General features: G+C 38.7%; 1 protein-coding gene and 1 non-coding gene across 20 annotated transcripts in view; one reads left to right on the top strand and one right to left on the bottom strand.

The window, feature by feature from the left end:
- Window positions 1-17,749, bottom strand: part of LOC125256878 (CLIP-associating protein 1) — an 83,169-nt gene that overhangs the window by 54,228 nt on the left and 11,192 nt on the right. For 14 of the 19 annotated variants that reach the window (XM_048173155.1, XM_048173162.1, XM_048173161.1 and 11 more), the window contains exons 3-8: window positions 11,325-11,403; window positions 11,143-11,246; window positions 10,981-11,072; window positions 10,819-10,894; window positions 10,427-10,524; window positions 8,111-8,175 (exon numbers count right to left, since the gene is read on the bottom strand). In XM_048173155.1, coding sequence (XP_048029112.1) covers window positions 8,111-8,175; window positions 10,427-10,524; window positions 10,819-10,894; window positions 10,981-11,072; window positions 11,143-11,246; window positions 11,325-11,403 — 514 coding nt within the window. Of the gene's footprint in view, window positions 1-957; window positions 1,509-3,088; window positions 3,509-8,110; window positions 8,176-10,426; window positions 10,525-10,818; window positions 10,895-10,980; window positions 11,073-11,142; window positions 11,247-11,324; window positions 11,404-17,749 lie in introns of those variants that run through there. The other 5 variants (XM_048173173.1, XM_048173172.1, XM_048173171.1 and 2 more) reach the window with 5 other exon arrangements.
- LOC125257342 lies at window positions 11,788-11,918 on the top strand. Its single transcript, XR_007182352.1, has one exon. It is a non-coding gene; the product is annotated as a U4atac minor spliceosomal RNA (small nuclear RNA).

Here is a 17,749-nt window from a genome sequence, read left to right as displayed (position 1 = left end):
GGTCACTACCAACACATTACTGTCACTACCGGAAATGTGCATCACGACTGAAATATGGATGTTTTGTCAACTAAGATGTTATTATAGTGTTTGATTCAATGTTTATTCAAACTAATGAATCCTTCACTTTGAAATCAGTTTGATAAACTTTATGACTTTTACAAAGAAAGATTCAAAATACAACAAATCTTATAAATTACACTTGAAATATTGTTAAAATTGTAATTGCTATTGATTTACCTGTGAAAACTTGATTAAAAATAGCAAAAAATATATTTACAAGGTAGATGTAAACAAAATCTTAATAGGTCAATGTGACCCTTCTTATTAAATTATTTATTATTGTGTTTCGGTAATGACAAATTTGGGCGAAAAATATTCCAAAACTTTCTGAAAATACAATATGAGAATTAACTGTACAATTACTAGAAATGTTGGATATTATACAATTTGCACATACAAAATGTGTGGAAAAAGAGAGATTTTCAACTCTGACTTTGAACTAATTCTCTATAATGACCCATATAGGCTTCCTTTTGTTAATGCAAAATCTCATTACATTTCATTTGATTTTGTGGCGAATCACCCAAATGCTTCCTTATCTGTATGTGTGCAGATGTTACATGGCATTAATGCATCAAACAAAATGATCTTTCTCTCTCCTTCAAGGCAAAAACACCCACAATATGACCAGCAATGCTCAAATTGTTCTCTAACCTACTTTTAAAGTGATCATGTGAAGTGACGAGTAGCTGGACCGACCAGAGGTATAAAAAAGTGTCCTATTTCAGCCGTGTGTCCAATCCAAAGCTGCTTATTTTTGTGCCTGATCTCACACACACTTTCATTCTTACGAAACACACACAAGATGCTGTAAACACACTGAAATCCCAACTGCGTTTCTCTCCCTCAAACGCAGCAGAAAGTGGGGTTAAGACCATATTAAACTGCACAAACCTCCGTTAGATTTCATCATGTCAGACGTCTATCGCTGAAGCTCGTCTCTGTGATTCACAGGCTTCTATTCACCGCAGGCATGTTAATTGGCAGCTGAGAAATGCAGGACAAAAGCAACATTCAGCCGGTTTCCTCTGAAAACACAAACACCGGAGGAAACCGCGGCTCATTTTCTGTTCATTACAGTTACTGTTTATGAAACTCTCTAATCGATTTTAACGGACTATTGTTAACAGATTTTATTTGTGTGTTTGAGAAGTCTATCATCACTATTATTAGTGCTTATTTTAGTGTTAAACTTGTGACTCGGTTTGCACCTGGTATGAATTTCTGTCTCGGTTCATAATTAACCTAGTGAAAAAAACCTGTACCAAAATACATTTATTTTATAATTACTTAACATATTTACAGACATATTGCTTGAGATTTACTGATATAAAAGTATAATTAAACTTTATTTGGAGTATTTCTTTATTGCACAATGCACATTTCTTAATATTACACCTAAAATGTGTTTTAATATCACTATTAGTAAGGATTGTATAGTTTTTAAATGCAAGATATTTAACATGTACCTAAAGTATACTTACAATCAAATATACGTCTGTATATTTTACTTCTGCACAGTTAAAGTATTTGTTCCAGTATAGCAGACTTTAAGTATACCAAAAATACAATTGCATGGTTTTTATACTAAGTACATAAATATGTAAATGTATTTATAGTATACTTAGCATAAAATAAATGCATTTCAAATAAACTTTGGTATATTCATTTTTCACTAGGGTAGTCAAAATGCAGAGTTCGATTTTTTAGTTTTTAACAGCATGCCAGTTTCTTTGGAAATGTTCATGCATATATATATATAAAATTTTGATTAACTTGATTTTTAATAAATACTAAGTTCAGATTTTCTTAGAGGAGTAGTATTGAAGCGCTTCTTTCCACCACTGAATACATTTTAAAAAAGGTAATTGCGACTTTTTATCTCACAATTCTGACTTTTGAGATATAAACTCTTTTTTTGAGTCTTTTTTCCTCATAATTGGACTTTATAACTCAAAAATGCGAGTTTATATCTCACAATTCTGAGAAAAATGTGAGAAAAAAAGTCAGAATTGTTAGATAAAAAGTCAGAATTATCTTTTATTTTTATTATTCCGTGGTGGAAACAAGCTTCCATACAGTAGAGCTATTGCAATCCGATAAAATATATAACTACAAGTGTAAATGTGGTCTAAAATGTTTAATTTGTATATGTGGTCAAACCAACTAGCAGTTTGTCAAGTGTTTAGTCTTACTTTTTAATCTCAAATTAGATTAATCAATATTTTTATGCAACTGACTTAAAAAGTTATGACCTTCAAGAGAAAAAAATAAGATGACTTGTAATACTAGTGTTATGCAACAGGCGGTCAGAAATGCATGTGACCTGACAAGCAATCATCGCAGTATATTAGGGAATTTGCGCAAACCTTTTTCTGTGCATTTTTATTTTGTGCTAAGTCACTTACTCCACTGATGCATGTTAATGTTAGTCATGAAATCAGAGAGCAAGACAGAAATCCGATCACAAGCGGTCACATTTGAGATGTAAATACCAGGTGTAAACGGGGCCGAAGGTGATAACGGGAACATTTACAGCCTGTCAACATCAGATGAATGCGAGAGCAGCGAATGGGATCAGAAAATCCCTAAAGGTGAACAAGACGCACATCCCGGGACTCTGAACGGAGTCGTGTGGACGGAAGAGTATCAAATATTGAGCTCATGATCATGAATACTTCAGAGCACTTCAGACACCTGAGACGTGAAACTCACATGAACTGAAGCAGCAAACGAGCGTTAAAACAGCATTAATATGCTAATGATGTTGATTAGGCTGAAGAAACATGATACAAGACGAGCTCAAGACATTCAGAAGATGCTAAAACTCACACCTGAATAGAAATGAGGGCGACTATCAGACGAAACCCTGAAACAGTGGATCCTCACATGCATTAGATCACATCGTCACACAGAAATAAACCCGTGTAAACATCTTTAATGCACCTGCAACAGAGCAGTGCAACACACCCGGAGCTGGTGAACTAAAGGCAGATGTTTTGCAGTAATGTTCATGTGATCTTACCGTCCCCTGCTGTCATGACGGAGGCTTGATTTGTAGTGATGAAGCTCTGCTGTGTCTTGTGACTGAACACACACACACACACACACACACTGCTGCTCTCATCTGCAGCGACTCCCTCTCTACTGACCTCACTCACATTTAAAGGAATAGTTCAGACAAAAATTAAAAGTCTGTCAAATCTTATAAAATTTTGGAAGCTGAGCATAAACGACAATGACATTTCAGAACTTTGATGGAGTGAAAGAACATCAGCGATTAAAAGCCTGTTTACGACAAGGATGATAACTAATGATAAAGATAGAGACTCTAAAAAATGCTGGGTTAACCCAGCGACTGGATTCTTTTAACCCAGTGATTGGGTCGTTCTAACCCCACGACTGGGTCATTTAACCCGGTAACTGGGTCATTTTAACCCTGGAACTGGGTCATTTTAACTGAGAGATAGGGTCGTTTTTACCCGGCGACTGGGTCATTTTTAACCCCGCGACTGGGTTCATTTAACCCGGTGACTGGGTCATTTTAACCCCGCGACTGGGTTCATTTTAACCCCGCGACTGGGTCATTTTAACCCCGCGACTGGGTTCATTTAACCCAGCGACTGGGTCGTTTTAACCCAGCAACAAGTTTCATTTAACCCGGCGACTGGGTTCTTTCAACTCAGCGACTGGGTCATTTTAACCCCGCGACTGGGTTCATTTAACCCAGCGACTGGGTCGTTTTAACCCAGCAACAAGTTTCATTTAACCCGGCGACTGGGTTCTTTCAACTCAGCGACTGGGTCATTTTAACCCAGTGACTGGGTCATTTTTAACCCCGTGACTGGGTTCATTTAACCCGGCGACTGGGTCATTTTTAACCCTGCAACTGGGTTCATTTAACCCGGTGACTGGATCATTTTAACCCGGCGACTGGGTCATTTTAACCCCACGACTGGGTTCATTTAACCCGGCGACTGGGTCATTTTAACCCCGCGACTGGGTTCATTTAACCCGGCGACTGGGTCATTTTAACCCCGCGACTGGGTTCATTTAACCCGGCGACTGGGTCATTTTAACCCGGCGACTGGGTCATTTTAACCCCGCGACTGGGTTAATTTAACCCAGCGACTGGGTCATTTTAACCCCGTGACTGGGTCGCTTTAATCCAGTGACTGGGTCATTTTAACCCCGCGACTGGGTTCATTTAACCGGGTGACTGGGTCATTTTAACTCCGCGAGTGGGTTCATTTAACCCAGTGACTGGGTCATTTTAACTCCGCGAGTGGGTCATTTTAACCCCGTGACTGGGTTCATTTAACCCAGCGACTGGGTCGTTTTAACCCAGCAACAAGTTTCATTTAACCCGGCGACTGGGTTCTTTCAACTCAGCGACTGGGTCATTTTAACCCAGCGACTGGGTCATTTTAACCCCGCGACTGGGTCATTTTAACCCCGCGACTGGGTTCATTTTAACCCCGCGACTGGGTCATTTTAACCCCGCGACTGGGTTCATTTAACCCAGCGACTGGGTCGTTTTAACCCAGCAACAAGTTTCATTTAACCCGGCGACTGGGTTCTTTCAACTCAGCGACTGGGTCATTTTAACCCAGTGACTGGGTCATTTTTAACCCCGCGACTGGGTCATTTTAACCCCGTGACTGGGTTCATTTAACCCGGCGACTGGGTCATTTTAACCCCGCGACTGGGTTCATTTAACCCAGCGACTGGGTCGTTTTAACCCAGCAACAAGTTTCATTTAACCCGGCGACTGGGTTCTTTCAACTCAGCGACTGGGTAATTTTAACCCAGTGACTGGGTCATTTTTAACCCCGCGACTGGGTCATTTTAACCCCGTGACTGGGTTCATTTAACCCGGCGACTGGGTCATTTTTAACCCTGCAACTGGGTTCATTTAACCCGGTGACTGGATCATTTTAACCCGGCGACTGGGTCATTTTAACCCCACGACTGGGTTCATTTAACCCGGCGACTGGGTCATTTTAACCCCGCGACTGGGTTCATTTAACCCGGCGACTGGGTCATTTTAACCCCGTGACTGGGTCGTTTGAATCCAGTGACTGGGTCATTTTAACCCCGCGACTGGGTCATTTTAACCCCGCGACTGGGTTCATTTAACCCGGCGACTGGGTCATTTTAACCCGGCGACTGGGTCATTTTAACCCCGCGACTGGGTTAATTTAACCCAGCGACTGGGTCATTTTTAACCCCGTGACTGGGTCGTTTTAATCCAGTGACTGGGTCATTTTAACCCCGCGACTGGGTTCATTTAACCCGGTGACTGGGTCATTTTAACTCCGCGAGTGGGTTCATTTAACCCAGTGACTGGGTCATTTTAACTCCGCGAGTGGGTCATTTTAACCCCGTGACTGGGTTCATTTTAACCCGGCGACTGGGTCATTTTAACCCCGTGACTGGGTTCATTTAACCCGGCGACTGGGTCATTTTAACCCCGTGACTGGGTTCATTTAACCTGGCGACTGGGTCATTTTAACCCCGTGACTGGGTTCATTTAACCTGGCGACTGGGTCATTTTTAACCCCGCAACTGGGTTCATTTACCTCGGCGACTGGGTCATTTTAACCCCGCGACTGGGTTCATTTAACCCGGCGACTGGGTCATTTTAACCCCGTGACTGGGTTCATTTAACCTGGCGACTGGGTCATTTTTAACCCTGTGACTGGGTTCATTTAACCCGGCGACTGGGTCATTTTTAACCCTGCAACTGGGTTCATTTAACCCGGCGACTGGGTCATTTTAACCCCGTGACTGGGTTCATTTAACCCGCCGACTGGGTCATTTTAACCCGCGACTGGGTTCATTTAACCTGGCGACTGGGTCATTTTAACCCCGTGACTGGGTTCATTTAACCCGCCGACTGGATCATTTTAACCCAGCCACTGGGTCATTTTAACCCCACGACTGGGTTCATTTAACCCGGCGACTGGGTCATTTTAACCCCGTGACTGGGTTCATTTAACCCGCCGACTGGGTCATTTTAACCCGCGACTGGGTTCATTTAACCTGGCGACTGGGTCATTTTAACCCCGTGACTGGGTGGTTTTAACCCAGCGACTAGGTTCATTTAACCTGGCGACTGGGTTGTTTTAAATCAGCAACTGGGTTCTTTTAACCTGGCGACTGGGTCATTTTAACCCCGTGACTGGATTCATTTAACCTGGCGACTGGGTCATTTTAACTCGGCGATTGGGTCGTTCTAACCCCACGACTGGGTCATTTTTAACTTGGCGACTGGGTCGTTTTAACCCCACAATTGGATTAATTTAACCTGGCAACTGGGTCATTTTAACCCAGAGATATGGTCATTTTAACCCAGCGACTGGGTCGTTTTAACCCAGAGATATGGTCATTTTGACCCAGCGACTGGGTTGTTTTAACTTTGCGACTGGGTCGTTTTAACCCCACAATTGGATTAATTTAACCTGGCAACTGGGTCATTTTAACCCAGAGATATGGTCATTTTAACCCAGCGACTGGGTCGTTTTAACCCAGCGACTGGATTAATTTAACCCAGAGATATGGTCATTTTAACCCAGCGACTGGGTCATTTTAACCCAGCGACTGGGTCATTTTAACCCAGCGACTGGGTCATTTTTTACCCAGTGAGTGGGTTGTTTTAACACAGTGATTGGGTTGTTTTAACCCAGCATTTTTTAAAGTGTCGTTTTATAACAATAACGGCACAGAGAAACGATATCAGAATACTCACTTATTTCACGTATTTCCAACTTCTTTTTACTTCTAAGCAAAGAACGAAAAAGAACTTCGCTGTGAGTATATCTGGCATTGAATCGGTGTAAGTTATGTGAGCATGAGTATGAGCAGTAAGTTTCTGCTGCAGTTCACTTAACAGCCACCGGTGTCACTAATAACAATGGTTTCTGAATTTCCCTTTAAACCATAAACTCTCTTTATTTTAATACATTTTTCAGAAAACAAGACTTAAAATCTCATGTCATTCAAGTAAATATATCTTGATTTAAGAATGTTAGTTTGTACTGGAAAACAAGACAAAAACACTGATGTGTACAAACTAAATACTGTTCCAGACGAGGCTTTGATGGTTTGTATTCGGCTGAAGTCTCTCTTTGAAGTGTGTTTTATTTTCAGGTACCGCTGTGTGTCCTTTATGCCGTTAACCTTTAAACAGGCCTGGAAACAAATGCTGCTGGCATGTTTGGCCTTTTATTGTAATTCAGAGAGCACTGAAAGTACAAAACCATAACAAACACATTGATGGTGACATTGAGTGTGATTATGTGCAGCAGCATAATACATCCAATTTACACAACCCGGAGATTCAGGACTAAAAACGCGTCCCCTTTATAATCACTGTATTATCTGCATGTGTTTTAAAACCATAACGTTTTAAGCTTCTGATATGTGGTTTTCTGAAGCACACGCACAGAAAGCTGTCTGTCAGACGGTGCGTGTCTCTCTTTCATGTCTTATTGCACTTAAACTGTCAAATACACAGAAGGTTATGTCATGCACAAACACTGGCAGTTTCTTCAATGTTAATCTATCTCAGCCTAATGCACTAAACCATGCCGCAATTATAGTTTGACATGAAACATTGTGGGCGCTTGGCACTTTTGAAACATGCTTTTAGTCATTACTTCTGCCATTCATATGTTTTAGATTTAGTCTTTTAATGCATATGGATGTATTTTTTCATATGCATCATGTACTGTTTACTGTTTGTAAAGAAAAAGTAAAACTGCATCAAAAGATTGAGAACAGATGAAGTCGTCCCACATTCCACCGTCCCAAACGAAACCAAAACTACGGTCACATATCACACGCACAATGAAACTGGGGCAGCGAGGAAACAATGGCCTAACAATGAAAACAGCGAGCAATTCTCACACACACACACACACACAGAAGAAACCTCGCAGTAACTTCATACAGCACCTGAACACGCTTTCATCTCTTTCATTTCCAGCCGACAGCATCTGTTCCTGCTCACGCATACATGTCAAACAAAAGCAGATTCACTCACCTGCGGACAGGATCATGTTCCCAGACCTCTGGACATCATCAAACCTGCTGAAAATCACATTCAACCTGAACAAAACAAACAGAAGATGCATAACAGGACTTAATAAAGCTTGAACACACTGTAAAAAATAATAACTCAAACACAAATAACACTGTCAGTATTTTAATTGTTAAAACGTGCAACACAGAAAACAGCTGAGAACAATATGTGCTTGAGGTTTTACAAAATAAATCATAAATCAAAATGTTTTTTAAAATGTGAATGCCATGACACATTGATTTTAATAATAATCAAGCTTTTAATTTTGTTTATTTGGTGTTTTTAATACACTTTAAGACAAACCATGTGCAAATTCATCAGTATTTCTCCTTAAAACTGCAGTGAATAAAAACCCCGCCTCTGTTTCCTACCATCACAAACACGTGACCAATCCCGTCAGGAGGGGGCGGGGCTTTTCTCCACTGACTTTCTATGATATTCGATGCTGATTTTAGAAGGAAGGTGTGTGACTCTGAGATGGTGAACGGGAAAATGGTTTGTGTAACTTTAGCAGCACATTATTAGCTGTTTGATAACGTAGTCATGCTAAAGGCTAAACATAGCAATCACCGTTATGTAGACGAGCGTTAAATAAAATGAATCATCATTCTGATACATGGACTTGTAGATGAATCTGTATAGTTTTCTCTTCTTCTAAATTATTTTTTATTCAAATTTATATTAAATAAGTATTTGCCATTGTGTAGCATTTACTACAGTTGAGCGAGTGGATCAGGTGATCCGAGCTGCTGTGATTGAGTGGAGGCGGGGACTAATTTGCATATTCATGAGTTTGCGTATACTATATGAAGCAAGGGTGTCGAGTTACATTCAAGCTATTTTAAGGCATGAAGACATTATTTTCACAGGAAAAAGTCATTTTGGTTATCAAAGATGAGTTTTAAAGGAAACTTATTGACTGCAGGGGGACTTTAAAGGATTAGTTCACTTTCAAATTAAAATTTCCTGATAATTTACTCTCCTCCATGTCATCCAAGATGTTCATGTCTTTCTTTCTTCAGTGGAAAAGAAATGGAGGAAAACATTCCAGGATTTTTCTCCATATAGTGGACTTCACTGGGGTTCAACGGGTTCAAATGTCAGTTTCAGTGCAGCTTCAAAGAGCTCTACATGATCCCAGACGAGGAATAAGAGTCTTATCTAGAGAAACCATCGGACATTTACTAAAAAAATAAACATTATATACTTTTTAACCACAGATGCTCGTCTTGCACTGCTCTGTGATGCTCCACGCATGACGTAATCATGTTGGAAAGGTCACGCGTGACGTAGGCGGAAGTACCGATCCCGTTAAAAACATAAACGTTTTACATTATAATTGACATACTGTATAAAAAAATCTCATAATTATGAATTAGTATGTCATAATGACTTTTTATGTAATAGTTTCAACTTTATAATTATGAGATTAAAAGGTCATAATTATGAGATAGAGGTTTTTATCTCATAAAGTCAAAATATTACATACTAACTCATACTTTATTGATTAAAAAGAGGAAATTGACATAAAAAGCGACTTTTTCTCATAATTTCAAGTTTACGTTATAATTGACATACTGTCAATGTTTTTATCTTATGAATTAGTATGTCATAATGACTTTTTATGTCATAGTTTCAACTTTGTTATAATCATGAGATAAAAAGACATCATTATGAGATTGTTTTGACTTTTTATCTCAGAATTATGAATTGGTATGTCATCATTTTGTCTTTAGGTTTGACTTTTTGTTATAATTATGATAAAAAGTCATAATTAACGATCCAGTGTTTACAAAGTGAACATGTCAAAACGGCCTTTGCAAAAAAAAGGTAAAACAACGATGTCAGATGATTTTGGGGAGAAAATGAGTTTTTCGCCCTACTGCTGTACTTCCTCCTAAGTCACACGTGACCTTTCCAACATGATTACGTCATGCGTGGCGCATCACAGAGCAGTGCAAGACAAGCATTTGTGGTTAAAAAGTATATAATGTTAATTTTTTTTATGGTTTCTCTAGATAAGACTCTTATTCCTCGTCTGGGATCATGTAGAGCTCTTTGAAGCTGCACTGAAACTGACATTTGGACCTTCAACCCGTTGAACCCCAGTGAACTCCACTATATGGAGAAAAATCCTGGAATGATTTCCTCAAAAACCTTAATTTGTTTTCGACTGAAGAAAGAAAGACATGAACATCTTGGATGACATGGAGGAGAGTAAATTATCAGGAAATTTTCATTCAGAACTGAACTAATCCTTTAATGTGATTGTATTACCGTGATTGCGGCAGTCCCTTTTTCCCCAGATCCATCCTCACTCTCTCCCCCACGTGTCTGTAAATCTCCACCAGGCAGTTCATCGCACCGTCTCGAACCTGATGGTCAACATATTTATTTATTCTACAAGTTATTTTTAACCTGGAACCACATATAATATAATATAATATAATATAATATAATATAATATAATATAATATAATGCATTGTGGTATTTCCATATTCAACCATTTAATAACGTGGTATATGATCATCTGAGCATGATATTAGTCCGCTCAATGCCAGTCGCAGTTCCTGTGATCACCAGCAGGAGGCGCCACAATACTACAATCCCAGCGATCTCATGAAACTGAAAAGAATAAAAGTCAGTATATGTGAAGAAAAACACTCACCTGACTGGTGGGGTCTCCCAACAAATGACAAATATGAGGAACAATCTTGCTGAGGGTTAATCCGTGGGCTCCATATCTGCAAAACGCAACAAGGAAAAAGACAGAAATTAAAAAAACAGAATTTTAAATGAAAATAAACATGTAAATCTGACTGATACGTACACATTAAGAGTAGAGATAAGGCAAAAGCAAACAGCTTCTCTGGTCCTGCTGTTTTTATGACGGAAGCCGCCCAGCATTCGGTCCCAAACATACTGCAAATAAAAACACTTTAACCACAGTTTCAAGAGAAGTTTTACTCTAGAGCAGGACTCAGGTGTTCACCTGCGGATTGGCCGCTTGGTCCATGATTTTTAACAGGAGCGACTGTGCTTGATCCCGAACCTGGTCCTTAGAATCGCCCAAACGATCGATTAAACTGGGCAGAACTGAGAGGAGAAGAATCAAAAAGTGTACATTTTAATCTGTTAAATATTAATAAAACACAATATTATTAAATTATTCACCTGTTCCTATCTGTGTTTTGAAGCGTTCCTGTAGTCTGGTCACTAGAGCGGACACTATGTCCATTCCCAGCAGCGCCACCTTAAAAAATAAAATAAAATAAATAAATAAATATATGATAAAAGTATGATATTTTAATAAAAACATCAATAACTTGCATTATAAATGACATTCAGTAACATTTTAAGCTCAAAACTGCACTTAAAACTGTGTCAGAGAGTGTATGCAAATTCCTTCAGCAAAGGATTATGGGTAATGGCCACTGTACTGCGTTTTATTGTTGAATATTCACACAAATAAGAGTCTTTTCTGGTAAATAATCACTGAATCCTTTCAACTAAAACATGCTGAATCAAACAAGCACGATATATCAGATAAACAGCAGTATTTCGCGTTCATCACAGTTACCATCATTGTGAACACCAGCAGGACTGAAGGAAGCCATGGGCTGCAGTGAGATCGATAACCTTCCTTGTCTGGGGGTGGATTGGGATGTTCAATGAACGGATAGTGAGAACAGCCCTGCTAACACCTGACCAACACAACTAGCATCACCTGAACTTCCCAGTTCGGGCTATGGTGCAATTTTTGGAACCCTTTTTAAGTTTCAGTTATAAGATCAGAGCGCATTTCAAATCTAAAGCGCCCTCTAGTGCACATATGAGCTATTGCGTGATGGCAAATAGCATTTTTTAACAAACAAATGCAGTTATAAAATCAGTAAGACTCATGCACAGGTTTGTAATGTGTATTTAAAAACAGTCTATATGAAATTCTGAAGTTGTCTTGATCATTTCTGATTTTGATTAAAAAGACGTTATAATTGCATACTTAATTATGTGTGCAATGCACTATTTTTCACTAAATATTAAATATTGTTCACCTGTAACGTGTGCATGAATAGTTAAATATTAGTTTTGCACAAACGCACAAGGAATTTGTTTTCTACAGGAGCTCTTGGTACACATGCATATGACATGAGAACAGAAATATTTAAATAAGTAAACTAAGAAAATAATAATAAATAAGTAAAATAAATAATACTAATGTGGTATACATCTGGAACAGAAGACATACAGATTTGTATTGTATATACAGCAGGATGAATAGAATATATATATTTACACAACTAATTTTTTCACTATTTAAAAAAACAGTCTATATGGAATTCTGAAGTTGTCTTGATCATTTCTGATTTTGATTATAAAACGTTATAATTGCATATTTCATAATGTGTGCAATGCACTATTTTTCATTAAATATTAAATATTGTTCACCTGCAATGTGTGCATGAATAGCGAAATATTCGTTTTGAGATAAATACAAAACATTTCTTATATTAAAGTCCCCCTGTGGTGAAAATCAAGTTTTTAATGTTGTTTGCATGTCTATGTGGTGTTTTTAATATGATTTAAGACAAACCATGTGCAAATGCATATGTCAACACCGCTGCTGAGTGTTTTATAATTTAAAAACTGCAGTGATCTAAAGAGTTTAAAAAAAAAAAAAAATCACAAACTAGCCTACCTTGTAACCAATCGCGTCAGCGTGTGGGCGGGCTTTAGCATATCATTAACTATGAATGTCTCAAGAGAAGGTTATCATCCCGGTTTATTTTTCTGTTGAGACGAAAAATCGGGTATATTTAGCAATATAGCGGGTGTATGATGTATATTACGATGTTATGATGAACTATATGCCTTTCTCCAATGACGTTCTGAGTTGTTTAAAGCCAGGGGCGGTTTCTTCATTAGGGCAAAAGGGCGACGCACCACCAAAGATTTTTCAATCATATTCAACCACAGTTACGCTAGCTGCCACAGGCTGTTTGTTCGGCCTCTGGATATAGTCCAATCAGCATCGAGTCACGCTCTGTGGAGTACCGCCTCTTTTTGGGCGATTTCAGTCTGGCCGAGATTTGCCCCGAGTGCTTCCATTCAAAGAACTTTTTTTTCGAACTGCAGGCACTGCAATGCAATCTCTATGGGTTCCGGGAGGGCTAGCACTAACGTGCTTTCGTCATCATACGTAACCTTAACTTGTGCAGCGATTGGTGTAAACTAGCGATGGGTCGTTCGCGAACGAGCCGGCTCTAAGAGCCGGCTCTTTTACGTGAACGTCGGGAGCCAGCTCACATATCTGAAGAGCCGACTCTATTTTTAAAAATAAAGCCTATAGAAATTCAATCATTATGTAATGAATGATTTTACTTTTATTTAAAACAATAGACTAATAATTCTAAGAACACACAAAAAAAATATATATTATATAAGCCTAGGCGCACACACTAGTGATGGCCATTCCGGCTCTTTCGTGAGCCGGCTCTTTAAATAATAAACTATGATTTTGACTATGATAGGTGTGAAAACAGTTCTAATTGAATTATTAAATGAAATCAAACTCGCAATGTCTCACAATTTCACAAATTGTTTTCACACCTATCATAGTCCAAGTCATAGTTAAAACATTTATTATTTAAAGAGCCGGCTCTTTTCAGTGAGCTGAGTCAAATGAGCCGGCTCACAAAAAAGAGCCGGAATGCCCATCACTAGTGTAAACAAACATACCTCTATTAATATTTTTTTAAGCTGAAGTGACATCTAATAATTTCCTCAGTGCATAATTTACATTTCACAGACATATTCTCCATCTGTAATTGTTAGAAAGTCGAGAAAATATTTCCATTTTGCAGTCAGGAGTGGACGAGCCTTCAGCAACCACAAACTTCGTGAACGAGCGCCGCCGCGCGCATGCGCGCCAAACAGACGGAGTTCAATAGAGCGCAATAATTTTAAAGTAAAATAATTTGAGAGTAAAATACATTTTGCTAAAAATATTTGTTGTTGAAAATTTGTTTTTTGTTGGCGAACATAATTATGCCATATTGTTAGCCTCATAGCATAACTGCCCCAAATAATGTGGCCAAAAAATGACTTAGGCAATTATACGGAAGAGGATTAGGGCCAAGCAATAATAAAAAAATAAAACCATCTCGAGATTAAAGTTGTTACATTTCAAGAAAAAAAGTCGAAATAAAATGTTGAGAATAAACTCATTAAATTATGAGAAAAAAGTCATTAAATTACGAGAACAAATTCGTTAAATTATAAACTTGTTCTCATAATTTAACGACTTTTTTCTCGTAATTTTATTTAATTCCTCAGTTTATTCTCAACATTTTATCTCGACTTTTTTCTTGAAATTTAACGAGTTTTTTCCTCATAATTTAATGAGCTTATTCTCAACATTTTATCTCGACCTTTTTCTCGAAATTTAACAAGTTTTTTCTTGAAATTTAACAACTTTAATCTCGAGATGGTTTTATTTTTTTATTATTGCTTGGCCCTAATCCTCTTCCGTACAATTATGCTATGAGGCTAACGATATGTAGAATTTCGAACCAACAACTAAGTGTATTTGTACGATAGCACCAGTCACAGTAAGCACTTTCAAATTAGATATTCACTGCATTCAGCTGTGTAAAGTGACTGTTGTAGGGTAATCAAAATAGCCTAATAATTAATCTGTTCTTTTGTTTTTATTTATTTTCATTTTTAGTTTAGTGTATTTAACGTCTGCTTTAAAAAAAAAAAAAAAAACATTTTCATTTACAATTTTAGAATATAGCCTAGGCCTAATGTGATTTGACCCCTTTTTTGCACATAATATAGCATATAGTACAAGGTTACAGTCATGTTTGTTTTTATAGCCTTCAATATGAACATTGTTTCAAGGACAATATTGGACAGGATGTGAAATAATAGTTTTTTGTTTTTTTAGATCCCAGCCCTATGGCATGCTTTAAATACTGAATTTTCCATGTTTTAGATAAGCAGTAATGATACATTATTATATCATAATTTGACATTTTACCTCTAAAATACCACTATGTCCAACTGCGTTCAGCATTCGCTTAGTGAGGTCTGATCGCGTTCTGACAACGGATGTCTTGCGCTAGTGGATTTGTCTATGCAAGTTTTATTTACTCTTATAGACGAAGTTCCCATTGACATGCATTATACGGCTGACAGACGGCAACGGTTGGAGTTAAAAATCATCATTTGTGTTCTACTGAAGAAACAAAGTCACCTACATCTTGGATGCGCTGGGGGTAAGCAGATAAACATCACATTTTCATTTTTGGGTGAACTATCCCTTTAAATGAAGCAAGGGTGTAGAGTTACACTCAAGCTATTTTAAGGCATGAAGAACATTTTTTTTCACAGGAAAAAAAACGTTTAATATGTCATTTTGGTGATCAAACATGAGTTTTAAGGGATAAAACTATTGACTACCTTTGAATCCTTGTGTATGTGCTATATATAGGGCTGCTTGAACCAGATGCGTGCTTTCTACACTCAACATCACACGCCACATTTAAATAACCACATGAATGTATTACATCATTTGAATGTTTATTCTATCACATTCACCCTAACTGTGACTTTGAGCATGTGTGAGGTAAAATAAGATGGCCCGGGTTGCAGTGGGACCCCTCGCTGTCCTCATTACGGAGAGTGGGGTGATTACTCTCGCCGGAGACGGCTGGGTTTCCAGGCCAGCTGTGGGACGAGCGCTCTGATTGGCTGCGGCGGCTCAGGCGTTTGTGAGCTGTTGAACGTTTGTTAAAGGGGTCCAGAGGTGCGAAGAACACATGCACATTAACTCAAGAGCTTATATTGCATCACAGATCAAACTTATATTTTGTCCAGCTATGAAAACAACAGATTATCGATTTGATTTATATAATTAAAATGGCTTTTTATTACCCATATGTCTTTACGAGTGTCATAACAGTAACAGTACAGCAGTGCTGCTATTGAATAAATCACTCAAGCTGAACCAAATTCACTGTAGTACAGCGCCGCAGCTGATGCAGTGCACACACACACTAACACACACACTGTCTTTACAGTCAGACCGCTTTCTGCATGGTCAGATGAGAGTACTAAAATGACAAAGAACCGGTTTTACTTCACTTTTGCACAATTGTGCGTCCACACTGAGATCTGAGCCATCCGGAGTGACACAAAACAGATTACACACTAAAGGGAAAATCGTCCTCGTCGTGACCAACAGAACGCAGACAACACACTTCTGTCTCTTTCAAACACACACAATCTACAATCTCATCTGTAAAATGAGATTTGTAGTTTCTAGCATCGCCAAACACAAATGCTCCAATCTCACGCCATTAACTGGCTAATCAAATAAACGAATGTCTCTACGGCTATTCAACAAGTGACTTTATACATCTCCTCCAGTTAAGCCCCAGGTAAACTTCGGTCGTCCGCGTTCGTGCACCGTCTGCGTGCAGCCCAAATTTCGAGACCGCGCGGACAGTCCGCGTGCAACAGCGCATGCGCAAGAAGTATAGAAGAGTCCACTAGGTGGCGATATGCACAGTATTGAGCACAGTGTTCAGCCGTCAAAGAAGAGTGTGAAAAGACTGGTTTAAAAACAACACGCTTGAAAAAAAAGAGAAAAACACGACAATGGACGGCGAACTTGACGAGCGTTTGTGCGAAGAGAAAATACCCACATTTGTACAATTCATGTTTGAAAGAGTAAAAAGACGTGTTTAGGGCGGCAAATTCATTGAGGGAGACAAGTAAAAATATGGAAAAGGATGCACTACTTTTCTGAATGTCCCGTTGATGACACGACTCAGTGCTGCCCTCTGATGTCTGGTAGAGCATAGAAAAAAACTGTACTGTGCATGTGTCGAATGCGGTCATCCGCGCGCATCCGTGGTGAAGTATAATTTGAAAGTTTAGCGGACGCGTCTGGTGCGGAAAGTGAAGTATACCCGGGGTTTTAGACAACTGACAAAACCATTACACCGTATCAAACCAGATGTGCCGCGACATGCGATAAAAGGTATTATTTCCATGTTTAATCAAGCCCCGTTCACACCGCCAGCGACTTTATCGCTGCATGTCGCTAGACTCTCTACTGTGAAGTCGCTTGTGGGCGTTACTAGTGCTGTTGCTCTAATGTCATTGGTAGACTGCATGTTATGGCGTTATTTTACTGTCAATTGTCGAGAGCACATTATTGTGACGCGAGAGCATATCAATGTAATGTGCGAGCGCAAATCTGTCCGCTCGCGCGCGGATTTCCTCTGCTCTCGCGCAAATCTGTCCGCCACATTAAGTATTAAGGGAATGACGATTTGACCCTGATCTTGTTCGGTCTTAAATCAGAAGATATTTGTTGGTAATACTTTACAATAAGGTTGCGTTAACATTATTTAACTGCATTAGTTAACATTAACTAATAATGAATTGCTCTTCTTCAGCATTTATTAATATTTGTTAATGTTAATTTCAACATTTACTAATACGTTATTAAAATCAAATGTTGTATTTGTTAACATTATTAAATGCACTGTGAAGTAAACAACCAACAAACAGCTGTATTTTTA

This window comes from Megalobrama amblycephala, linkage group LG21 (assembly GCF_018812025.1).
Source record: "Megalobrama amblycephala isolate DHTTF-2021 linkage group LG21, ASM1881202v1, whole genome shotgun sequence".
NCBI lineage: Eukaryota > Metazoa > Chordata > Actinopteri > Cypriniformes > Xenocyprididae > Megalobrama > Megalobrama amblycephala.
Note: the sequence above shows the minus strand (reverse complement) of the source record. Positions and strands in the feature narration are given on the sequence as shown.